The sequence below is a fragment of the Aethalodelphis obliquidens genome, unplaced genomic scaffold (assembly GCF_003676395.1).
Source record: "Aethalodelphis obliquidens isolate GAN/ISIS:26980383/991018 unplaced genomic scaffold, ASM367639v1 scaffold30, whole genome shotgun sequence".
Taxonomy (NCBI): domain Eukaryota; kingdom Metazoa; phylum Chordata; class Mammalia; order Artiodactyla; family Delphinidae; genus Aethalodelphis; species Aethalodelphis obliquidens.
Genome location: NW_020837974.1, coordinates 2,965,602 through 2,991,365, shown reverse-complemented (window position 1 = coordinate 2,991,365; position 25,764 = coordinate 2,965,602). Strand labels below are relative to the sequence as shown.

Here is a 25,764-nt window from a genome sequence, read left to right as displayed (position 1 = left end):
TCACCAGGTATACCGAGTCAGAATAGTAGAAACATTTTCTAATCAGGGACCATGACGAGGCTGATCTAGAATTCAGACTTGTGTGTTCCGATAATCTTCTTCTTCAGCCTAAATGTAGTATTTGATGGAAGCAAAGATACCAGGAAAATTATGCCAGCACCGTTCGCCAAAACATCACTCTTACACAAAAATATTAGAACTGGGAAAATTGTCTGCAGGTACAAAGTAAGAAGGACAAGTATTTGTGAGTCTGGTTACAACTGTACCAGTCTGAGTACAAGAAGCTAGTTACAAAGTCCGGCATTTAATAGCTAAAGCCAAACTCCTCCTGCAACTGCGGAATCACTCACATTGCCAGGCTGTGTAGAAACTGTCAGCAATGAGTCTGAGACCAATGAAACACAGGAAACAGGCAAGGTACCATTTCTGAAGAACACGGTTAGAAGCTGCACGGATGACATGTCAGATGACCCGGAGACACACTCAGTCTGGAAGATTATGAAATCAGAAAAGCTTCCACTGCCGACTGATGGGTACTGATGTTGGTAACTGCACTTGATATGTAGTAGTGGTTTGACTGCCTCAGAAGAAATGCGTACAACATTGTTTCAAAAACATACGTGTATTAGACCGAGTGCCCTGGAAACAGACTCTGGCCACGAAGAGTTTTCTGTATAAGATTTATGGGTGCTCCGTAGACACGCTGCCAAGGAAGAGAAGAGGCCAGGGCTGGGCAGAAGGAGAGGCTTCCAGCGATGTCTCATTGATCCCACAGGGAGTTCCAGAGCAGGGATGCCCCTTCGAGTTGTCCTAAACTGAGGCCAAGGGACTGGACTTTTCTGTGCCCACAGCAACCAGCCATTGGTCATAGACTGAACCACGGGAGGGGGTCCCCTTGGGAGGGGCACGTCCCCTTGGCAGTAGCAGTGCCCAGGAGGGCCACAGCTCTGAGCCTCAACAGACCAGGTGTTGGCATTGGGGATGGGTGTGTCACCTAGAGGAACTGTTCTGGACAGGGGCACCACAGTGTACCTCATACCAGACAGGCTGCTAAGGATGAAATCATCAAAGCTAAATGGACACTGGGAATAAACAAGACACTAGAGAACAAATTTATAAGTTTTGTATACCAATGCTGACAGAAAGGTATAAAGACTTGGGTTGGAAGAATTAATATTGCTAAAGTGGCCATACTACCCAAAGCAACTTACCAATTTAATGTGACCCTTATCAAATTACCCATGACATTTTTCACAGAGCTAGAACAAATAATCCTGAAATTTATATGGAGGCACAAAAGACCCAGAAGTGCCAAAGCAATCCTGAGGAAAAAGAACAAAGCAGGAGGCATAATCCTCCCAGACTTCAGACAATACTACAAAGCTACAGTAATCAAAATAGCATGGTACTGGCATAAAACCAGACATATGGATCAACGGAACAGAATAGACAGCCTAGAAATATACCTACACACCTATGGTCAATTAATTTTCAACAAAGGAGGCAAGAATATACAATGGAGAAAAGCTGGAGAGTCTCATGTAGATCAATGAAATTAGAACACTCCCTAACACTGTACACAAAATTAAACTCAAAATGGCTTAGAGACCTGAACATAAGACATGACACCATAAAACTCCTAGAAGAGAACATAGGTGAAACATTTGTGTACATAAATTGTAGTAATATTTTCTTCAATTAGTCTCCCAAGTCAAAAGAAATAAAAGCAGAAATAAACAAATGGGACCTAATAAACCCATAAGCTTTTTTTTTTTTTTGGAGCAGAGGAAGGTTTATTGCAGGGCCACGCAAGGTGCAGGGCCACGCAACGAGATGCGTGGCTCGTGCTCCAAAAAACCCCGAACTCCAAACCCATAAGCTTTTGCACAGCAAAGGAAACCATAAACAGAATGAAAAGACAACCTATGGAGAGAAAATATTCACAAATGATGCAGCCAACAAAGGCTTAATTTCCAAAATATATCAACAGCTCATGCAACTCAATATCAAAAAAACACAAACAATCCAATCAAAAAATGGGCAGAAGACCTAGATAGGCATTTCTCCAAAGAAGTCATGTAGATGGCCAACAGGCACATGAAAAGATGCTCAACATCACCAATTGTCAGAGAAATGCAAATCAAACTACAATGAGATATCACCTCAAACCAGTCAGAATGGCCATGATGAAAGTCTACAAATAATCAATGCTGGAGAGGGTGTGGAGAAAAGGGAACCCTCTACACTGCTGGTGAGAATGTAAATTGGTGCAGCCACTGCAGAAAACGGTCTGGAGATTCCTTAAAAACCTAAAAATAGAATTACCATATGATCTAGCAATCTCATTCCTGGGCATATATCCTGAAAAGAAGAAAACGCTAATTCAAAAAGATACAGGCACTCCAATGTTCACTGCAGCAGTCTTCACAATAGCCAAGACAAAAGCAACCTAAGTGTCCGTCGATGGATAAAGAAGATGGGGTACATATACACAACGGAATATTACTCAGCCATAAACAAGAATGAAGTAACACCACTTGCAGCAACATGGAGGGACCTAGAAATTATCATATTAAGTAAATCAGACAGAGAAAGACAAATATAATATGATATTACTCACATGTGGAATCTAAAAAAACAATACAAGTCAACTTATTTACAAAACAGAAACAGACTCACAGACATAGAAAACAAACTTATGGTTACCAAAGGGGAAAGGCGGGGAGGAGGGATAAATTAGGAGTATGGGATTAACAGAAACACCCCACTATACATAAAATTGATAAACAAGTATTTATGGTATAGCACAGGGAACTATATTCAATACAGGTATCCTGTAATAACCTATAATAGAAAAGAATCTGAAGCTCTACACCTGAAGCTAACACAATACTGTAAACCAATTATAGTTACACTAAAAAACGCAAAGTATAAACAAAAAAGACTTCGTGGCAAAATTCAATCTGAAAAGCCTGAGATTGAAGAAATCCATTGTTTTAGTCACAGAGAAGTTCTCGTCTGTAAGGGGTAGCCTGTACACCTGAACTCCTCGTTAGATGACGTTATCAGGAGGAAAATCTAACAAAGTCCAAGCCACTGTAGTCCCGCCTGTCTTTCGCTTTGTGCAGGCAATGGAATCAGAATGTACCACTCTGACAAAAGAACTTCGTTGGAGGGATGCCAGCTGGTGCTGTACATTAGTCAGTACTCATCGGCCTGCAATGGAAACGTTGACTTAATGATCTCAACTGGGTCTGTCTCTGGATCACCTGCCATGCCAACCATTTATCTTCTAACAGTATTATTCATAAATGGAACTTCCCTATTTCTGATTTCAGTTTCAAATTGAAGCCTACGAGAGCTTTTGCAAGAGTCTGTGAACTGAACAAAGCATTATTATTGCCATTGTTGTTAGTGTTTTTAGTGAATGGGTCTCACTTTGAAGGGTTGTTGAAGGAAAAGTTACTGGTACCAAAAATGGTCATTAAGTGACATTTTCAGCACCTGAATGGACACAACAGAGAACTCCCCAGGCCTTGTGACTGTCTACTAACATGTATGTGCAAAATGGATGGCTTCAAAGCAAACCTTCAACTTCCTTATAGGGTTAAAAATTGTTCACTAGTGACATCTAATCAGCTTTATAATTCTAAAGGAATCAGTGTTTGAACGCTAAAGAAAAATTATTAGGACTCGCAGCAGTTATCTGTGTAGATATACAGAAATGCCCATTATTTTTAAATACTTGATATGAAAAACATTTGATCAGATTCCAAATCCATTCACATTATCACAAAAACCGTTTGACATTACATTTGTCAAAGGAATAGAAGGAAGAACTGTTAACTTAAAGAAACACCACCCTTAAAGTATAATTTAAAGAGGCTGAATTATCTACATTCTGGTTAATGGCAAGAAAGAACTTTCTCTCAACTGTGGAAAAGGCAATAAATAATCTTCAGGCATTTGTGACCACCTGTGCAAATACTTTCTTGTCAGTGGTTACTTTCAAATATTTGAAGAGGTTATCATGAAAAGTCTGAATGGGACCATCTCAAGAATAAAACCAGACAGTGAGTAAGTTGTGTTTACCCATCAAGGTCAAGTTTCTCACTAAAAATTTGGGGATTTTGATTGGAAAGTTTTATACAAATTCAGTATGCAATAGTTTCCCTAGCATTCTCCAAAGATGACTAATGAGGCTTTTTTTTTTTTTTCTTTTTGCGGTACGCGGGCCTCTCACTGTTGTGGCCTCTCCCATTGCAGAGCACAGGCTCCGGACGTGCAGGCTCAGCGGCCATGGCTCACGGGCCCAGCCGCTCCGCGGCATGTGGGATCTTCCCGGACCGGGGCACGAACCTGTGTCCTCTGCATCGGCAGGCGGACCCTCAACCACTGCGCCACCAGGGAAGCCCTAATGAGGCTTTTAACATATATACTGTTACGAATCCATGGACTGAAATGTATTTGGAACACTTCAATTCACTGCAGTTATTACTATTGATTTTCACATTATCCCACCTTTAACGAGTGGGAGCCTCTTCAAGGTGGCACAGGAGTCTTCCCAACAAGCCCTCACGAGTGTCTGAGAAGCTTCTTTACTTTTTGGAGTTACATATTATATGATATATTATCTATTGCCTGTCCCTGACTTGGAGTCATCCATTTACCCAAGAAAGCCTGTTTATTTTGGGGGGTTACTGGGAAGCTCCGTGCTGTTAGGTTGGTTCTTACTTCCAGGCCTTTTTACAAGAAATTCTTTCTTTCTTTGAAGATAAAATCATCGTACTGCCAATTACAATTTAGGGCTTCAACTTTGCCAAAAGCCTCCGTTCCTAACATCCACACGATCCTTATTTGCTTTATGCCACGATACTCATACAGCTGCACCTTAAGAGGCCAACCCAGCACTACCATTACCAACACGATTGCTGAGAACGGCTTTGGACCTTTATCTTTTTCCTCCAGCTTCTGATTTTGGTTTCGTGCTAGGGATTGCCAATCAAACTGTCATGTTTTAAAGTCCCTTGAAATAGCGACTTTCCATTTGGCTAAGTCACCAATTCAAAAGACCGCTATGGTCATTCGTTTCATTTTGCCTTCAGTTTTGTAGAATTTCTTTTATAAATGCTTTAAAGTAATTTAGTAACATCTTACGGAAAAACCTGAACGAACTTTTTGGCCAACCCAATATTTACACGGTTTCAAAGTCAATGAGAAGCCTAATTTCTATTTCTGTACCCTCCTTTTCCTGTAGGTATACTTCCAGCACCGTGAGGTCCTGGGGTTCACCAACCTGTCCCTGCGGGAGCCCACCTGCCACTCCTCCGGCAGGCAGCCACTCAGCTGCTGCCCGCAGAGCTTCTTAGACGCCTTCCCTGCTCTTCAGTCAACTTGCGCCCTGGCCGTACGCTGTAAAGGGACTTTCCTTACTCGGAACTGAAACCCTTCCTTCCACGGTTGCTGCCTGTTGATGCCTGTCTGTCTCCTTGCCCACAGAGCTGTTAGACTAAATGAAAATCACAAAAATATCCAGCTGGGCTTTGCTCCCATGGGCCAAGTAAACACCCCGCTTCTCTCCCGTTTCCCACATGACATGATTGACAGAGCACTGCCCGTGCTGGTCATCCCCGTCTGCAGAGGCCCCGAGTTCTCACCATCCCTCAGGGTGGCATCCAGCCCAAACAGGATTCTGTGGCATTACGATCTGCCTTGACTTGGAAGTGTGTCATCTACAAGGTGACGGTCAACGCTCTCCCCGGATCTGTGCTCAACTCACCTCCCTGACTCTTTTTATGGTAACCATTGGCAAGTCCCGTCTTCCCTCCCTCTGTCACATGGCTGGTTGTGTGCATGTAAATGCAGTGTCTGGCTTATCCCTTTTATGTTTCAGCCTGGTTTCAGCCATCAATCTAACACAGCAGTTTATTTTTATTTCTGATTCGGGGACAGAATATCTGAATGGCCCGTCTCAGCTGTGACACCTGCATGTTTGATCGGCATGTCCTCTCCACCCCCTCCAAGTCACTGACGGAAGTGCTGACCAAGAAAAGCCCAGAAGACTGATGGGTTTTGCAACTGGAGTCACCCTCACAGCGGCGGTCCATCAAGTGAATGACACTCTTCGGGCACAGCTGAGCTCTTGGAGTCCATCTAATTACTTTATCACCCAATCCACATTGCCCCTCTTAGCCACGGGGTGCTGACTGAGTCAATAAATGAATGAACGAACGAGTGGAAATCAAGCCACCGAATGAATACCCTATTTGGATCCATCGACTCGGGAACCCTCCCCCGAAAGGAAATGAGTTTGGTAGCCTGTGGCCCCTTCTGAGTGACCAAAGGTGACTCCTAGTGACTCTTTTCCACCTTTTCTTCCAGGAACGTCTACTGCTATTTACGGTGCACAGAATTTGAGACTCCGCCAGGCCAGCACCTTTCCTGAACCAGTCTCTGCAGCTGAAAAGAGAGACACCAGCGGTTTTCATGTTTGCTCTTTCATTCAAGTACTCAGACAATATCCTGCAGATCACGTAAAGCTTATTTGCAGGATCCCCGAGTAAATTCTAGCTGATCATTAAAATTCATCTTCTCTGTAATCTACGTAAACGGCAGAAACAGTTTAAAGTAAGAGTTAATTGAAAGAAACCTACACTGACCATGGGGCTACCTGGTGTCTGGGAGAGTCACAACATGCCAAGTAAAATTAATAAACTGAGGCTGGGACGTGCCAGCAGGGAATTCACAACGTCTCATGGGGCAGGTGGGCGTGGCCTCTGTAGTAGGAAAGTGATTGACTTCCGCTTCCTGCTTGTTTCCCGTATCAACGGGTGCAAACCCAACCTAAAGATGCTAACGGCCCACTGATAATGCTGTAAAATTAGCTGAATTTAGCACAGAACGAAATTACAGTGCATTGCCCGACAAAATTTCCATATGCTAACATGCTCAGCTGCATCTCCCCGAGATACCTTATCTACCTTATCTGTTACAGGTAAACTGTGGAATCTCAGTGTCCTACAGTTCATCTCTCATCGCCCTACAGGGCAAGGTCAGTCTTCCTGGTTGTGAGCAGCCTGGCAGGCGAGCATTCAGGGCACCCCCCTTGCCTAGAAGAGCATCTCCTCACTTCTGCTCAAATTCCACTCACTGGGAATGGAGCCGCTGGCAGGACTGCTGCTCCCAACAACGTCCACACCACAGAAGGGAGCGTGGGTCCTCAGGTCTCCACCACAAACCACACACCCTGATTTTCCTTATCCTAAAAGCATATGATTGCCGGTATCAGGGACTGAAGTATCTACCCAGAATTCCCAGGCATCTCCCTCTGCAGGTGACCCCACAGAATTAAATGCCTTTCAGAGAGGGGAGAAGCAGATCATCATGTGGAAGAATCACGGGCTACGCTTTGCTGTGGGGACGAATATATTACAGTTCGTGCGTTGGGCGTTACTGTTAATTCCAGATCGTTACAGGCGACGGCTGAGTTCTCGTGTTGGACGGTTCTTGCGGTTTTGATACCTGTAAATGTCTAACTGCACTAAACATTCCTAACACGTTATTAGGATAGCAAATCTTGGACCAAGAAGCTCGAGGATCTTTTTTTAACGGCCAGCGTAAGAAAACAGCTTAACACTTAAAAAGTGTTGTGCGTCCTTTTCTGAACTTATTTTTCCCAATTCTTCATGCTCCAGGCATTGAGGAGAAAGCATTTGGGACCAGCTTTTAGGCTGCGGAGGTACAATGTGTGGGGCAGGGCAAGCAGGGACCCGGCTCTCCTTCCACGACAAGCAGAAGACTCGGGGGAGAAGGCCAGGCATTGTGCTGCACGAGGACATTCAATCGGTGCAGTGCTGGAAACTGAAGTAGGAACGGCAAGGGTCTGTCTGTAATCACACAGCTATTCACATTCTGTTTATTTACGCATCAGGCATTGTGCTTGGATTTAGGGGTACAGATATAAATAAGACAAATCAGACGGGGCCCCTGCCCTTGAGGCATTTGCAGGCTTGTAGGGAATCCCAGTCCGTAATGTGCTGGTCACAGTAATTTAAGATGGGTTTGATCGTTCCTTGTATCTGCCAGCAGCAGCTGAAGGGCAAGTCTTACCCCGGAAACCCCTTCTCTCCCATGAGGTCGTCTGCACAGATGCAGGTGCTGGACTCAGCCTCCTCCATCCCCCAAACCTCAGCTCTGTGCCCAGGCCTGTCACCCCTGCCCAAGGCCCCACTCAGACCCTTGTTTGGTCTTTCAGTGTTGGTTTTAGGAGTATCTCCCTTGCGAAGCCTTCTTCAGCCCTGACCCTGATGTGTCCTACAGGCCAGCAGAAGCCTGTTCTGAAAGGGATTCAGGATCAGCTGAACCAAACATCCTGTATTGCTTAAATTCGGTGTTTTTCAAAACTGCAGGTTATAAATGCATTAGCAACAGCCCAGGAAGTCAATTTAGTGATCACAGCCTGCATCTGTTAAAGGAGGAGAGAGTGAAACAGAATGGAATACAATAGAAAATGTTAAACAACTTCACACACCGTCAGGGCAACTATTGTTCTATGAGCCTTTTGTGTCAGGGGTGTGTGTGTGTGTGTGTGTGTGTGTGTCCTCTTATTGTGGATGGCAGTAAAAAATGTCCACGAGCTACTGCAAACCCACTTGCCGTGTGAACATAAGCACCAAAAACCTGGAAGTAATTTATGTCCGTGTTTGGTATATGCAGAATGAAAAGCAAAAGCATAAACTCTAGCATTTTCCAGCCTTTTCGAGCTATGTGACCTTTGGAAAGTTAGTTACCTCTCTGAGCTTCCATTGTTTCTCTGTAAAATAGGGACAGTGGTGCTTTTCTCACGTGATGGCTGGGGGATGACTGACGAAATGATAATGAGCGTAAGTGGGGAGCACAGCACAGTGAAACTGGCATAGAGTGGCTTCCCCTAAAATGCTCGTTTCCTATCCTTTCCTTTCCTGAAAGTTCTAAAAGACCAAATGAAGCCCATCCTAATGGAATATCCCATATCACTCTGTTCAGTAGTGTTTTAGGTGATGCTGGGAGATTCTGAACATCATCCTGTTCTGTAGGCACAGCTTGAGGTCTAGAAAGTCTTAAGGATTTTGCACAAATCTTTTGTGCAATGTCATTTATGCCACATTGAGAATTTCCCAAGAGGAGATAAGAATGGAGCTGGCAAACGGAGTGTTCATTTATAATCCTTACTTTAGAAAACCTTGCAAAGCCCAACTGAACATTTAAGGGCTTTCACTAATGTTTTAGAAATGTGGATAACCAAATGTTTTTTTCCATTTCTCTTTAAATATGAAATATTTCTCTTTCATTAGAAGGTAATGTTCTGAAACCAGAATAAATCATTACAGCACAAAAATACCTGTTACAAGAAGAAAAATGATAAAGAAATAAAACCAGAAAAAATTAAAACCTTGGCATGCTCAAAAATGATGATTTATAGTATAATTTGTCTTTGGACCCTTTCTAGAAAAACCAACATCTGCATTTTTATGGATACATTTAAGGAAGGGATAGGAGTTTGCTAACCTCACTGGCTTATTTTAGGATGGAACCATCACCTATTACATCCGTATCCTAACAGTATGTAGGATTCCACACTGAGGCTCACCTCAGACCTCTGTGGTCACCTTACTTCTTCATGTGTCTTTCACCATTAGTCGAACAATTTTTAACAGAAACTGACTGGAACCAAACACTGCATCAGCATCAAATCTGAACCACTGATTGCTTCAGATGACTACAGTGCTTTATCCTCCCATACTAGATGATTAGAAAGTTGCTGAAGCAGACACTGGCAATAAGAAAAATGCTTGTAATTATACTGTGCGTTTAGTCATGCAGAACTTAGACTCTATGGCTTTTTCTACTTGAAACTAAAAGCATATTGCTTTCTGGAAGGGGTTTGAAGTAAATTCTCGAGTAAACTTAAGCTGTTTTTCACTCATTTTGGGTAATCACAATGGAAATTTGACGAGTGGGTTGCCGTATTGTGAACTTTAGGCCACGGCCACTGCGACGAACGCACCACGCCCCGTCTTCCCCCGACCCCGCCCGGAAAGTTCGCATGGCTGGAGCTGTTATTAGAGTTTTGCTGCTCCGTGTGTGAATTAATCTCTGGCATTTAAAAATTCTTCTCTAGAGCAGAGAAGGTCATGAGGCCCTGCTAATAAAATCTATCAAATGGGATTGGCAGGCAAGATCATGGTGGGTGGGGGATGAGGGGGGGATATGAAAAGTTGGGAGGCGAGAAAGTTTGTGTTAAATAATCCCTGTGTGTCCAAACCTTAAAGGACGAAAGCAGACAAAGCAGACGTTTTTATTGTATCTTAACAATGACTGGGACTGAAGAGAAACGCGGGGTGTGCGACAGGTGGCACAGGGGGTTCAAATCACTTCAGGGATCAATATCACATGCGGCTGAACTCAAGGGAGGAGTAACTCACTTATCTTCCTTTAGGAGCTTCCTGGAAAAAGGTGCCTCTGAGGCCAAGCCCATGTGCTCCAGGAGCACGAGGCCAGTGCGTCTCCTGGGCAGCAGCCTTCCCGTCCCCGCGTTCCTGCCGCTGTGTGCCTGCACCCGGGCCGACCCTGCATTATTTATAAGTTCTCTTTGCGAGTGATGGTCTAACACGCCACACGCCCCGCTAATGGCAGGGGGAGCCGCACCAGCTCTCCTGGCGTTCCCATACCTTCTCGAGAGGAGCCTTACTGAAGTCAAGATAAATGACATCTCATTTCGCCTGATGGATCAAGCCTGCCACGCGGTACAGGGACAGCGACAATGAGTCTGGCTGGACTGCAGCTTCACTCTTCCCAAGGCCAGTACTTCCTGATCCTCCGTGATTGACTCCTGATGGACTCCAGAATTATGTTTATATACATTCCAGTAATTTCCCAAATTAGGCTGACAATTAATCTTATGAGTTATTTTTTTCTCCTTAATATACAAGCATTTTAATTATTCCCTTTTCAGCTCCAAGGGCCAACTCAGCCCCCAGGCTTTCTCAGCAATGGCCGCTAACAGCACTGGGACACGCGAGGTGCTGGGAAGGGTCCCCGGTGGCGGATCCACGTGTTCGGCTGTTGGCCGAGCAGACCCGCCGAGCTGAGGGCTGAGGCCGAGGGGTCCGGAGGGGCTGCGGGTTTGCAGTTTCTGCTAATTCCAATGTGCGCGATTATGAAGGATCATGAGATGCTCTTCATGCAGCAGCCATGAGACAGGTTGTCCCACAACTTTATATCTAGAAAGCATAAATACATCCTCTGGGTTTGACTCCCCAGCAGGAGTCACCATACAAAGTGGGGCCGAAACTGCTAGCTGCCCTCCACTTTCCCCTCCCCCTTCCTTCCTTCATAATGGACAGAAATGCACCCAGCTGAAAGACCCTTTCCAGGCTCTCTGGCACAGAGACAGTCCATGAATTGTAAGCATACGTCTGTGGCAGATGGGACTTCTAAGAAAGCTCTTCAGAGGTGAGCACACTTGATTACTAGGCCACAAGGCACACCCCATGCCTTCCTCCTACTGGGATGTGGATGTGATAGCTGGCATCGCAGGAGTCAGCTTGTAACCATGAGGCAGATGCTAATGATGGCAAAGCAAAAGGAAGGAGCCTGACTCTCTGCTGACCATAAAGGTGCCACTATGACCCTGAGAGAGATAAAAACACACCTCCACCTCGGTTAAGCTACTGTTCTCTTGGGTCTGAGTCTAGCGGCTGGACTCCATTCCTAACCAAATCAGACAGCTACGCTTACTTCCCTGGTGCAGTCCCAGCAAAGCCCCTTCTCAGGGATGCCTTCCCACCAACGGCATACTCCTCAGGGCATCTCGGCTGGAAAGCCTTTACAGCACGTTAGTAATGCCTATCTCGTGGGCAAATGGGGAGTCACTGCCTGTGAATGAGGCCGGATTCTGTTCTAGTTCTTGATCTTGTCTCACAAATGTCAGTCTTTGCTCCCGAGCGAGGCTGCAAGCCCGCAGGTTTGACAACGAGACAGGTATCCCCTCCACTCTCGTTGCCCTGGCCCATCGCCCAACCTTGAGCACACAGTAGGTGCTCACATCAATTCCTGAATGTGTGCTCTCGATTTTACTATTAGCAGAGAGAATAACCCCAAATTTCTTTCTGTACAACTACCAGTACAGAAACATTCAAATACCGCAGTACATACTGGTCATTGTCACGGTGGAAGGAGGAATACAGACAACCACACGGGTGTTTGTACCACAGCTCAGCGTTTTCAAAGCCTTTTCACGTGCGTTGCCTTGTTTTTGCTTCACAACTGCCCTTAAAGCAGTCAGGGCAGGTAGACACGTCACAGCTTTACAAATGAAAACAGCAGAGGCTCAAAAAAGTTACTGTGTTTCTCGAAGGCAGATAAGGAGTAAATAATAAGAATCAGGCCTTACAGACTCCAGAAAAGGGCCGTTTCTGGGGCCACGTGTACAGAAAGGGGTGTGTACGCGAGCCTGCGTGCGTGTGTATGCATGTGTGTGCGCAAGCTTGCGTGCGTGTGTATGCATGTGTGTGCGTTGTGCGCGTGCGTGTGCAGTGCGTGTGCCTGTGTGTGCGTGCCTGTGCGTGCGTGCCTGTGCGTGTGTGTGTGCATGTGCGTGTGTGCATGTGAGTATGCGTGCATGTGGTGCACGTGCCTGTGTGTGCACGTGCGTGTGCAGACATCTCACAAGCGCCCCAGCCTCATCTCCGTCTCCCTAAGTTACTCAAGGCCCCTCGATGGTGCCGTCTTCTTCCCAACGTCCCACCTTCTAGTCAGAGGCTCCTCACCCGGCTTACCAAGTCATTTGCTCCAGAGCCAGGCCAGCCGCACGTCCCCCCGCACTTGCCCCCATTCTTCCCGACCTTGTGTCTAAAGCTCTCTTGTGACTGTCCTGTCCTGGGCGGCAGCGCGGATTCAAGGACAGAGTTAACGTGCTTTGCTCCCTCTTGTTGGGCTGTGGGTGCCTGGAAGGCTCACAAGGAGCATGGACGATGAGCCCCGTGCGAGCGCGCCTGTGTCCCGCGTGAGCCCCGTGCGAGCGTGGGTCCCACTGACAGCAGAGGCTGTTGACGGCGCCCAGAAAACAGAGCTCTCGACTCAGAAGACCCAGCGTTAGCGCTGCTCCGCCGAGCGACCTTAGACCAGCTCAATTCGAGCAGAACGTGTCCTGTCCTATGCCATAAACTGCAAGCAAGCTGAGGGAGGGGCCGGCCCCGGTCCTACCGGACAGGTCGCTTGGGGGAGGGCCCGCGGGGCCCCTTGCAGTCTGGGTGGGGTTCCGGGGGCACTGCAGAGGGAAGGCGTGTGGAGCTGCTCTGAAAACCATGAAGCAGCACCCGAACACGCCCCTCGCGCCCCTCAGGCCAGCGCCAGAGACGGGGACTTCATCACTTCGCAGCCGCGCCATCGCTCTTTTGTCTCTGGAGCTGCCGCCTCCTCCTCAGCTCCCCTCCGCCTCGCCCGCACCCACCGACAGGCCCCTCTTCTAATGCGGCACTTTGATCACGTCACTCACAGCCCTCAACCTTCCACGGGTCCCCAGGGCAGACTCCACAGCCTCCCAGCCCTTCTCCATCCAGCGGAGCCTGCGGCAGCACAGGATGCAAACGCCCCGGTAACCCGAGGAAGCAGAGTCACAGGGAAGAGCCATGGGGATTACTAACAGCAACATCTGTCACGTTAAGTGTTTCCAAATTTATTGTTATTTTATGAAGTAGACTAATTAAAGCAAGCATGGACTGTGCAGGGTTTCAGCTACTTTCATTTTTCAGTGAGTGAGCAAGGATCACCAGCAGATAACTAGCCCCTTCCCGGTCGTCCTGCACGTTAAACATTTCTCCTGTTCACTGTGAACGCAGAGGTGACGGCGCTTAACTCATAAAGGGGGATTTATGGACTTACGGATGACAACAGACAGCCGATCGATAAGGGACGGTAATGACAGCATGTAGTATCAAGGAACATGAGGTCCCGGGCGTGATTTGGGGAGAGAAGTGGGCAGTTAGAAACCTTACCGTCTGAAAAAGGTCAAGGCCTGGTAGCAATAAAAACGCCTAAGCAAATAAAATCACACCTGTGAGTCAGGAGAGGGTAAAACTGCTGAACGAAAAAGCGTTTCAGATCCTGTGGGAAAACGGCTTCCCCGGGCAAGGCTCTGGGCTGCTCTGGGGCACACCTGGCTGTGTTGAGAGAGGGTCTATTTATTACCGCTAAGAGCTTTGAAAGCGAAATGCAGACACGGAGGAGGTTTCTGAGTGCCCAGCCCTTCCTGGCGCGGAGACCCGGATCCTCCAGAAAACCAGTGGAAATCACTGAAAACAATGGGGTTGGGTCTTAGCACATAAATGTAAGACCCACTGGCTTTATGACATTCTGCCTGGTCATTTTGGGGGGGTGGGTGTGGGGAAGAGTTTTGATCGATTTAGTAAATTGTTTGCTTGTGTAACTGAAAAAGTAAACCAAAGCGGGGGTGGGGGGGGGTGGAGAGCACCAAGCTGCAAATTCCATTACTAATAATTGTATTACACCATTAAAAGCAAAATACTAAATACTCATCCTCTTTGAAAAACATTCACAGTTTCACACAGGACTCCACGGCCAGCTTCACTGCAAAATATACTGTTATTCCATTTAGGAAAAGCCAATCCCACGGACCTTTTACAGAATAAGTGGACTAGTTAAAGGATGTGTGTAGATACACCCTGTCCTTAGTAACCAGAAAGCAGCAGTTAGAATCGTATCTGTTTCCCTTCTGTGGTTTTGCTATAGTTTTGGAATAGACAGAGAGGTGAAGTTAAATACGTGCTCACTCTCCTCTAACCACTCCCTAGAGGACTGGACGCTCTCTTCATTCCAAACATGCCCCAGTTGAACTTTGCAAATCCTGCTCCCTAGCGACGATTCTGCAGCCTCGGGGGAAAGCAAGCTTACCTCCTTGTAAGGTGTACTCGGTCACCGCCCTGCTGAAGACGCCCAGGCCAGCCCCATTGTAGGCGGCCACCTGTATCTCATACTGCGTCCAGACGATGAGCTCCGTCACCAGGCAGTAGCTGACCTCGGGGCTGCTGATGTTCCTCTGCTGGTACTCTCCGGGCAGGCCAGCCAGGCGGTACCTGCGGCGGACCCAGGGGAGATACTTGAGCAAGGAACTGGCTTTACCTGAAGTCACTCCACACGGTCAGAGGAAAGCGGAAGTAAAAACAAGAGTAAAGCCAGAGGTCAGCGTCAGACGACACTGCTTCTACTTCAACCGCTAAAAAAGGTATAACCTAATCTCACAGTGATTATAAGCTCTGGGCCAACAGAACTGACATTCCAACTATGTTAGGGTTCAGGGAAGATGGTTGCTTTTTAAGTGCCAGTTGTCCAGGGAGTACAGTGACTTAAGGCCCAAAATTCCAGACATGATTTCTAGCGGGTGTGGCTATAAATCCGTCTGAGCGAGCCCTTCCTCCTGTGACTGCGATGAGGGAGGGAAGGAAGAGAGCAGTGCGCGGTCTCTCGGTGTCCCTGGGCTGAGCTCCCCGCTGGGTTTGCTCACCAAGTCCTGGAGTCAGAATGAGTGCTTTCCAAAGGCATTCACCCTCCTAAAATACTAGGCTGGCGCTAAGTGTGACAAATGGCTTTTTAGGGGACCTGTAAGATCGTGGTGTGTATGCTCTTCAGTGGACTAACGGCAGAGATTTAAAGTTGTATTTATTTAAAACAGCGACATATACACGGCTCTGGACACAGAAAACGTATTAGCTAGGACATTGCTACTTGTACAATGAAAGGGCTGCTGTAGTGTTGTTTTGAGTAGCGAGTGTTTTCCACGACTGCATGTGTAGAAGTGAATCAGTTGCCCTGGGTAAACCGAGGGGCATGTGCAGTGGGCGTAACTTCCTCAGTCATTGGGCAGCTTCCAAAAGCACGAATTTCTATCCAAGAGCTGGTTCTTGCCTCAGGAAGACGTGGCTCTGATGCTCAGTGGGGGAGGGAAGAGAGCACGAGCCCAGAGTGGCAGCAGGAGACCGTCCACTCTCCGCAGAGGGCCGGGGTCTCCAGGCCCCTCCCGGACACTGAGCAAGCCTGCGGAGTCCCGCTCAGTCATCTGCGCTGTCACCAGGGGCGGAGCGTCTGGACGCAGGCGGACCAGCAGGAGGAGCCCCGGAGTTCAGGCCTGGAATGGAAAACAGCCCTCCAAAGGGAACAATGGCTGAAAAGGCAGTCCATGAAAATCAGGATTTTCTGAGACTAGTCTTTTGTCCCTTCCCGCTACAGGCCACTTGTACGCGGTGAGGACTGTGGAGAGGAGGCAGAAATGCCGGAGAGCAGGCCAGCTGTGAAAAGCACAAAGGCCCAAGGCCTCCCCGACTCCCGCCTGAAAGGAGCAGCAGGATGCGGGCCCTGCAGGGCCCTGGCGACGGTCAGTGGCGCTCTGCGACGGGCCAAAAGGGAAGTTAGGGTATCAAACCCCATTTGTGCTTCATAGCCCATCAACTTCCGGTCCTACTCAGCTGACACTCCTTTTCTGAACTACCTGCACCAAGTGTAGGCGCCACTCACAGCACGTTAAGTTCATCCGTATAACGGGATGGTCTGTCTTCCAGGCAGGGGACAACAGGAGGAAGGCCTGGTGTGGAATAACCCGCGTACCAGATACTTCCCATCTACGAAACGTAAACTTTTAAAATAAATGGCACTGAGACAATTAGACAGCCATTTTGAAACAGGTAAATATTGGCTCCAGACCCCAGAGTAATGTGGCACGTGACTGGTGCCCAGGATCATGGGTAACCAACGTGGCACAAGCCGGGCACGGCTACTGAAGAGCTCACTCCACTCTCTGATACACATTCCAGGGAAAAGCAAAGCAATCAGCTCAGAAGACTTAGGCTGGGAAGAAGCCTTAGGAGCTGGGTGGCCTCAAGCAAATTCTTAACGTCCCTGAGCCTTTCTTCCCTCCTCCCTAAACGGACATAATAATGATGGCATCTCACAGGCTTGTTGTAAGAATAAAATGAAACAGTGGGTGCACAGGAGGTGTGACAGTGTAAAGCACCCCCTACACATTTCTCCTTTGGAAACACTGCTCTTGTAGGAAGCATCCTAAGAGAGAACGCTGAGCTATGAGAAACCAAGCGTGCTGCACACCTTCTCCCAGGCCCCTCTGTGTGAGGTTGTGTGTGACGCGCTGCAGACTCCACGTCTTGGAGACGGCAGCTCTCCCTTCGAGGCAGGCAGCTTGGTCCACTCTGACCGGCGGCTCAGGGTGCTTTTGTAACATTCATGGGATGTCTGGGAAGGTCATAATTAATAACAGAAGTGCAGGGCATCGTCCTCTGATTGGCCGGATACGTTGCCCAGGAGACCATCTCAGAGAGAACGAGATGATTTTTCACACAGAAATAAACAGGAGAATGTTTTTAAAGGACGTAACCCCTATGCTCCTCTCAAAGCAACACCCTGCCCATTATTATAAATATTTTATTGCTGTGAACACACTCTAACTAATTCTCATGGCCAGGGCGACAACAGTTATTTGTTTCCATTTTGTTCTTCCGTGGGCTGTGCTGTTTATCTGACACGGAGACTTGTGCCCCAGAGGGTCCACACTTGCAAACAGAGCTCATCTGCAGATGGGAGGATTATTCGGAAATGTTTCCAAGCAAAGTCATTTTGGCACGGGTCTTCAATTTCTGAAAACTTGGATATTCACAGGCCTTGGGTAGCGTACCCTCATCTTGGGGCTTTCTTGATTCAAGCCCCTGCAAACACAGATGCCCTCTTTTCCAGTGCTCGACTCGACGGATACCATCACAGAAAATCCTTTTAACAGTCGTAATCCCGCAAAATAGAAAAACGTGCAGTCCCCGATGGGGCCTTGTAACATCAGAGAGATTTCATTATTAAACTCCATGCCCCGGGTTCTGGTTCTGTGGGCTGACTTTTAAAGTCCTTACTTGGCAGCTGGAGCGCAAGGAAACTTCTCCCTCCATGTGCTCAAAAAAAGACAGAGGCGGCCTGGATGACAAGCACGGGAAGGAAGGGCTGGTCTGGGAGGGGAGGCCAATTATTTTCATTAGTTGATAAGCACGGAACAAGGGCGACAGCTGGGGTGAGCAGTGAGGGGCAGGAATGTGACAGAAAACCCCAGCCTCAAGCAGGGGGGAGCACCAGGCTGCTTTCCCCAGGGAGACGGGATTGTCTGGAAGCACCCACAGGCCCAGAGTCCACAGGCGCCCCCTGCCCGCAGGGGACAGATCCGCGGTGTCCCCTTTGAAACGGGGAAGGACGGCCAGGGGCGCGGAGACCGAGGGCGCCCTGAGTGCTATCAGTCCTCCAGCCCTCGTGCACCCCTGGGGAGGGCCGCACTTGAACCTCTTCAGGCAGATAATGATCTGGCTTGTGTTCAGAGGATACTTCATACGCTCGAGGAAAAACTCCAAAATAGCGGTGAAATGGTTGTGGCGGGTAAGTATTACAGGCATAAAGGTAAACACGTATGAAGCCACGAGTGGGCGACCGTGCGAATACGCAGCAACGAGCTCCCCATACGCAGATACGGAGTTAAAGAAGCAGCTCTCGTAATCTCTTACATTGATCCAAGAGACTGTATTTCTCCACTTAAGACCTTTGTTAACCCGGTATTTTCTGATCACGCTTTTAGAAAGGGCATGGGCTGGGCATCTGCATCTGGAGGACGGGAATGACGGACACCCATGGTCCCTGCCCCATAAGGCTGGTAACAGATACGGCCACAGCTGCACGGTCCGTTAGAAGAGGTTTAATAGTTATCCTTTTAATACTGCTTTACTGTTTTCTTTTTACTTGTGTCAACAAACCTCTCAAATGATCACTTTCGCTGCAATCTTAAAATTAGCAGTGGTTTTGGCAAAGCAGGTGCCTTCTGTCAACCCAGTCGGTGCTGGTACAGTTCACTCAATGTGCTCAGAAGCCTGACGCCCCTCCCCACGGGGGCAGAGACAGCAAACCGGCCACTCTTGGGCCACATCTGTTCTGCAGCTGTGAGGGTCTGGCCTGCCCTGTGTTTCAAAATACATTGATTTCATTCCCAATTTTTAAAAACGGTGAGAATGTGTGTAAAAAGCTGGATTTAAAAATTGCTTTGTAACAGTGGAAAACCTGGCAATTCTGAACAACACACTAGCATGGCAAAAACTGGCTTATAATTAAATCAACCGCATTATTACTAATTAAAAATTATTATACTTAATAATGCACGCCCCTGGTAAAAACTTAAGAGTGAAAGCATTTACAGTGAATAAGCACATCTTGCTCCCAACCCATAATATCTCCCCTCCATCCTTCTGCCAAAATGCGACCCCTGATAGCGTTTTCTTGCATGTGCGCATCACGGCTGACGGCAGAGACTGTCCGGTGAGGCTGCCCACGGGTGCCTGTTCTCATTGGTCTGCCGCCGTCTCCACCAGTCCCTAGAGTCTCGCTGCTGGCCTGAGTCTCTCGATGACTGTTGGGCTCCTACAGACATTTGAGTTTGCGACCTGAGCAAAACAGACACTTGACTCTCTATGAAGACAGTCTAAAAATGGCCGACCACTGGCTACTTGCCTGAGGATGTACCCACGCAGCACCCCGTTGTGCTCTGTTTCCGGGGGCGGCTGCCACTGGACCATGATGGACTGATTGGTGCGCCCACTGGCCACTATATTTTTCGGGGGAGCGCTGGGTGGCTCTTCAGGGAGCATCAACCTAAGAAAAAGAAGTCCGGGAGGGGAAGAGAAGTCAGCCCCGGAGGCGAAGGGTCCTCGCTCGCATTCTCTGCCTTGCTGAAGCTTGAGCCTAACTAGTTACTCACATCGAGCAACGAATACAGCAAAACGCACAGCTGATCAAACTGAAAGGACGTGCACGAAACAGTTACAAAAAACCAACGTAACAGAAAATCAGTTCAGCAAGCAACAAGAAAGGCGTGGGAGGCGACCTTCTGCTGCTTGAACGGCCCGTGGTACCTCCGCTCCTCGAAGGATCACAGGCGTGAGTGCGGCAGCTCACGGGCCGTAGTCCGAGGCTCCTTCCCGATTGTTTCCTTCGGCTCTTTCAATATTTCTCATATCAAACTCCCACATTTTGAAAAGAGTCATTTAGATCTCTCAACTCTTCTATAGCACAAGCCCACTGAGAGCTCAGGTGCGCTGGGGAGGGCACACTGAAACAGGACGAAGCCCGTTCCCCACGTCACATCTGAACAGGCTTGAAAGCAGCCGCCTGGCCTGGGGAGGTGGGGCTGGTGCCGGGGACAGCATCAGGACCACCAGGGAAACGCCAGAGCTCACTTGGCTTCCTGCCGACACCTGCTCAGTGTTTACCTGTCAAGACGGTGGCACCAGCTCCCGCCTTGCTGGCAGTCAGGTACACAAAGGGCGTGGAAACACCGCAAGCTCTTAATCTCACGTAAACCGAGGGCTGTGCGGTTGGGAATGGTTTATGTCGGCACAGCCAGAGCACCGCAGAAGCTAAGAAACTCCCCTTGGCAGGTAAGGCCCCCCTGGCGAGCCCGGCGAGCCACTGTGCCTCCTCTCTGCTTCCCCCAGTGTGACTAAGGGGTGGTGGCTGATGGCCTAACCCGATGTGTCCTGGGCTCCCTGTGCCTCTCCAAGGGTGCGTGTCACACACCTGCTCGTCTCTGCGCTGTACTGGCCCTTGCCCACTTGGTTCACGGCACACACCCTGAATTGATAGGTACGAGCCGGGGTCAGGCCACGCACGGTGACGCCTGTCATCTCGGGGCCAACGTGTGACAGATGCACTTTCCACGGAGAGTCTGAAAGAAGGAGCAAAACAAGGTCAAGCCTCTACAAGCACACGTCTGAATGACAGTAAGTGAATGCAAAGTGCGTTCCCACAGATTAGCTCATTTGCTTACCAAGGCAGGTGGAGTGGTTGGCTCCACTGAACAGATGGGCAAACCGAGGCTCACGGTCCCGTGGTGAGTAACCAGCGGGCCTGGCTTTGAACTCGGGTTTCCCACGCAGAGTCCAGTGTGCCTATTAACCCCATGCTGTTGTCAACAAGTAAAGGGATTTTTTGGTTCAACCTACAGACGGCAGTTTAAATGGAACCCAATATTCCTCATGCCTGTGTTCAATATGTGACGGGAAGAAGTTCTCTGTCAGCTCACATGGCAGACTGCAGATTTGTCTCCCAGAAAAGGATGCTGCACATGTCACCAAATGATAAATAAAACCTATAGTCATTAACATTTTAATAAAAGAGGAAATGAGCATGATAAAGACAGATGGGCTGTGCATTCTGCAACCCATCTGCGTGGCAACTCATTATACTGCCACACCCCTGAGCGGCTCTGGCTGGAGAGACATGGAATGAAATTCACAGCGAGTTTAGAATATCTGTGCTCCCAGCTTTCCGGCAGGCGTGGAAGAGGGACTCTGTCAGCCAAGCGGGCTCTTGCCTGCAAGGCTTCAGAAGGTTCTGTCGGCTCCTACACTTTAGTGGAAATTTCTCTATAGAGTTTAAACAGGCTTTTTGGCCCAATCGTTTCGTGCAGTGATGCCCTGGGATGAACAAGTGCCCCGTGTCAGTTCCGCTCAGAATTGCTATGACCCTGAACTACATTCTCAAGTTATCAGTGAAGTGAAATGTGGGTGCTGGGGACTGACCCGTAGGAAATCAAGCTGTCTTTCTTATTTCTTGGAAGTGGTGCTAAGCATTATGAACATAACAGCATTATTCATAACAGCCAAAAGGCGATGCAACCCAAGTGTCCATCGACAGGTGGATGGACAACCAGAATACGGTCCATCCATACAACGACCTATTATGCAGCCTTGAAAAGCACAGAAATTCCGACACACGCTCCAACGTGGATGGACCTCGAGGACATGACGCTGAGTGGAATAAGCCAGTCCTCGAAGGACAGATAATGTAGTATAATTCCACTTAAATGAGACACCTGGAGTACACCGGGGGCTGGGGGAGGGGGGACGGGAGTTAGTGTTCGATGCGGACAGAGTTTCAGTTTTGCGAGATGAAAAGACTTCTGGAAATGATGGTGGCGACGGCTGCACAACGGGGTGATTGTACTTAACGCTACCGAACTGGACACGCCGAAGCGGCTGAGATGGAAAATCTCATGCTATGTGTATTTTTACCACAATTAAAGAGTTTAAATGGTGGGAATTGCACATAACACGAGGGGGATAACACGTGACTCCTGAGACCGATGAGTGTGAAACAAGGGAAGGGCGCCGATGCGTCTGGTGTAGGCCCGGCTCCGGCAGAGACTCTGCCGGGCGCTCCTGTTTTCACCGCAGGCCCCCTCTCCACCCTGCCCACCCTGCCTGTGCCCTGGAGGGCCTGCCTGGCAGGGAGGGCTCTTCCCTACTCACTGGAGGTTGCCCCAGACTGTCTGCATGCTTCACCCAAAGGCCCCTGCTCTTCTCACGGCGCAGCCCTGCACAATCTCTGTCCCCGGCTCTGCGGCTCGCCTCACCCCTGTGACCACGGGTGATCCCGGCTCTGCCACTTCCCCTCCTAAACTCCCGCCTTGATTATTCTGAGTCACGAGTGCTGCCTGCTCCTGCGGGGGCCCTGCCACACGCGCTGAAGGAAACACGTCTTCCACCCCCCTCTTCCTGCAGATTACAGGGTCTGTAAGTGCACGCCGCTCACCTGCTCAGTCAGGTACAGAGTGAACCGCGGCAATTTCAGAAAGAGACAAAGTCAGGAGAACAGTGGTCGAGCCCGTGGACTGAAACGATTAATCGCACAGGGAAGGGGCAGAGAAGCGCCCCGGACGCCTCCTTCCCGCCCCAAGCACCCGCCCTCCCTCCCTCCCACCCAAACTCAGCCCCATGCGATTCCCTGACTCTCAGCCATTTGTTCACACAGAGTGTAAACAGCTCCTGAAAGTGTAGCCTGAGTAGTAGGAGCTGCTGCCCAGTTGGATTCGATGACGGGGCCTATTAATCTGCTCTAGACCCTGGGGCTCTGCTCAGTTCTCTGGTTGTATCGATAGGAATTTTTACTTATTCTTTTTCCTCTCCTACTAGAAGATAAAAGATCTGGCAGGAAGAGAGATTAAACTGAAAACTAAAATAAATGAACCCAATCATGTCATGGGCACTCTGATTTGTACCAAATTAAAAAAAAAAAAAAGTGGTCTAGGAAGGACTTGCTCACTAACAGACTTTGGAATTGCAGACTTGCTGAGAAGCGTTAAAATTTAAATAGCGAGTCTGCTCCTGACAGTCAACAGGCAAAATCCCTCTAAGAGATTCTTCTTCCAGCCCTCGCAAAAGAGTATGACAAGATGCTTGTCTCAGGGCTGGAAGGTAGAAGAATCTTTTGGTAAAGGAACCCATCCCATAAAAGTTTCAATAGCTTTTTTGCACCCCTTCGGGGATGCCCCTTGCTCCTCTAATCTAGAAGACTAAGGGATTTCAGTCTTCCCCGGCCAGGCTATTAAACAAACCTCTGCTCCACAGACAGGCATCACTAATCTTTCTCTTGGCTTCAGGCACCCAGACACCGCGAGGTGTTAATCACTCCTCCACTCTGTCTGTTGGTTAAAAAGCTGGTGCCTTTCCATCTTCCCAAATGTACTGGAAGCTTTTTTCGATTAAAAAAAAAAAAAAAGAGCATCACCATTTTCTTAATTAAAGGTACTTGAGGAAGGAGAATACTTTTTTTTTTTTTTTTTGCGGTACGCGGGCCTCTCACTGTTGTGGCCTCTCCCGTTGCGGAGCACAGGCTCCGGACGCGCAGGCCCAGCGGCCATGGCTCACGGGCCCAGCCGCTCCGCAGCATGTGGGATCCTCCCGGACCGGGGCACGAACTCATGTCCCCTGCATCCGCAGGCGGACTCTCAACCACTGCGCCACCAGGGAAGCCCGAGAATACTTTTCAAAGAAAATTTTCTTAATTGCCAAAAGAACCATTATTATTATGAATACCTAACATTTGTGCAGCTGTTTGAAGTCTGAAGTACTTTCACATCTGTAACCACAGGAGTCCTCTTGGGAAGGAGGTATTATCTCTCCTCTTAACAGATGGAGAAATCAAGACTCAGGAGGTTTAAATAACTCCTCCCAAGCCTTACGGGCTGTCACCGCCTAGGCTCCTGGATGGTCCAACATCACTGAGAACAGAGCAGCCGGGCCTCCAGCGTTGCCCTGCGAGACGAGGTACGGCGTACCCAGAAGCACCCGGGCAGTGCTGACACTCACACACCCCCCAAGAAAGCACAGAAAACCAAAAGCTGAATGTGTCTGGGCAATGAAGAAGATGCAGGAACCAGTTAAGTGACACCAGGAGGAAGCGGAGAGCCAAATCCCGGACTTGGGACATTCAGCAGGCAAGCGCCCTGGGCTGTACCCCAGGCGAGAGCGGGTAGGAAGGCAGGCGGGGCTCAAAGCAGGGCGAGTCGGTTAGGAGACGGAAGAGACAAAACCACCAACACAACAGATGGACCTTGTCTGGATCCTGATTCCAGCAAATCAACTGTGAAAAGACGTTTTTAGAAAAACGATGAGGGACACTTAAATGTGGACTGAGTATAAGATGATATTAAAGATTCCATTAATTTTGTCATAGGTATACAACGTCCTCTTTCGAGCTATTTACTGAATTACTTAAGGATGAAATGACAAAATCTCTGGGATTTCTTTTAAAATACTTTAGCAAAAAAGGTGGGGAGCTAATGAAACAACTGTGGTAAAATATTAATGGTTTTTGAAACCAAATACAAGAACACTCTGTACCTTTGTGCGTATTTAGTACTTCTCCTAACAAAAAGTTTTTAGAAATGACTCTTGTCACTACATTGCCAGCAGTGAGCATTGTAACTGCTTAAATTGTACATTTGATAGCTGAAAATATATGATTTCACTGACGCTGTACCTTGTATTGTTTTACGTGGATGAGAATGAACATTCTTTCATTAAAATAACTTCCCCCAGGTTACAGCGTGAGTTAAGTGGAAAATTAAGATGCAAATTTATTTTTTTAATTGTAATTCCACTGCTGATTTGGCTACAACTGTCTACATACTGTGTCTCCTGAAATATAAATATCGTAAGTATTATAATAGTAATGGCTACCCATGAGATAAACTCCATTCGAATGCATTTAATTCACTGTTGGATCCTCAGTACCTAGAAGAGTGCGTGACCCACTGTAGGAACTGGATTCCTCCCTGTTCTGGGGAAGCACCTGCTGTGCCCCAGGCACTGGCGATGCCTTCATCGGGGCGCATCCAACCTCCACAGTTACCTGCGGCAGGTACGAGCTTCCCCATTCACACCCGAGAAACGGAGGCATGGACTATGGCCTGATCTTTCCACCTCGTGGAGACTCCCGGATAAGCCCGATGTTGTTCTTTTGACTTCTTGTAGCTGCTTAGCATTACAGCAAGGAAGCCGAGGGCTCGGTCACAGAGATGATTCAGAAGAGGAGCTATTCTCTCGGACCGTCGCCTTCGAGGGTCCAGCACGGTCACGCTGATCAGACACTCTCCTTTCCCGTCCCGGGCTGGCTGTGTAGACGCTGAATGCAAGTGCTCTGGGCTTCTGAGGCCGACAGTGCCCACTCAGGACAGGGGCCACAGAGAAGGCGACCGTAGGACAAACTCCGTCACAGCCCCCGACATTTCCAAAGCCTGACCCACATGAACAGCAGCTAGCTGAGAACAGGCGCCTGGGGGGGGGGGGGAACGTGAGGACAGGGCGCTTTGCCTCCGTGGGCTCCTCCCCCAGAGCC

The 25,764-nt window shown here is 48.4% G+C and overlaps 1 protein-coding gene across 2 annotated transcripts in view; it reads right to left on the bottom strand.

Moving 5' to 3' along the window:
* The window catches only part of SDK1 (sidekick cell adhesion molecule 1), a 540,366-nt gene that overhangs the window by 163,419 nt on the left and 351,183 nt on the right, over nt 1-25,764 (bottom strand). For both annotated transcript variants that reach the window (XM_027125645.1, XM_027125644.1), the window contains 3 exons: nt 20,662-20,809; nt 19,597-19,737; nt 14,953-15,134 (listed from right to left, as the gene is read on the bottom strand). In XM_027125645.1, the coding sequence (XP_026981446.1) occupies nt 14,953-15,134; nt 19,597-19,737; nt 20,662-20,809 (471 nt within the window). The remainder of the gene's footprint in view (nt 1-14,952; nt 15,135-19,596; nt 19,738-20,661; nt 20,810-25,764) is intronic.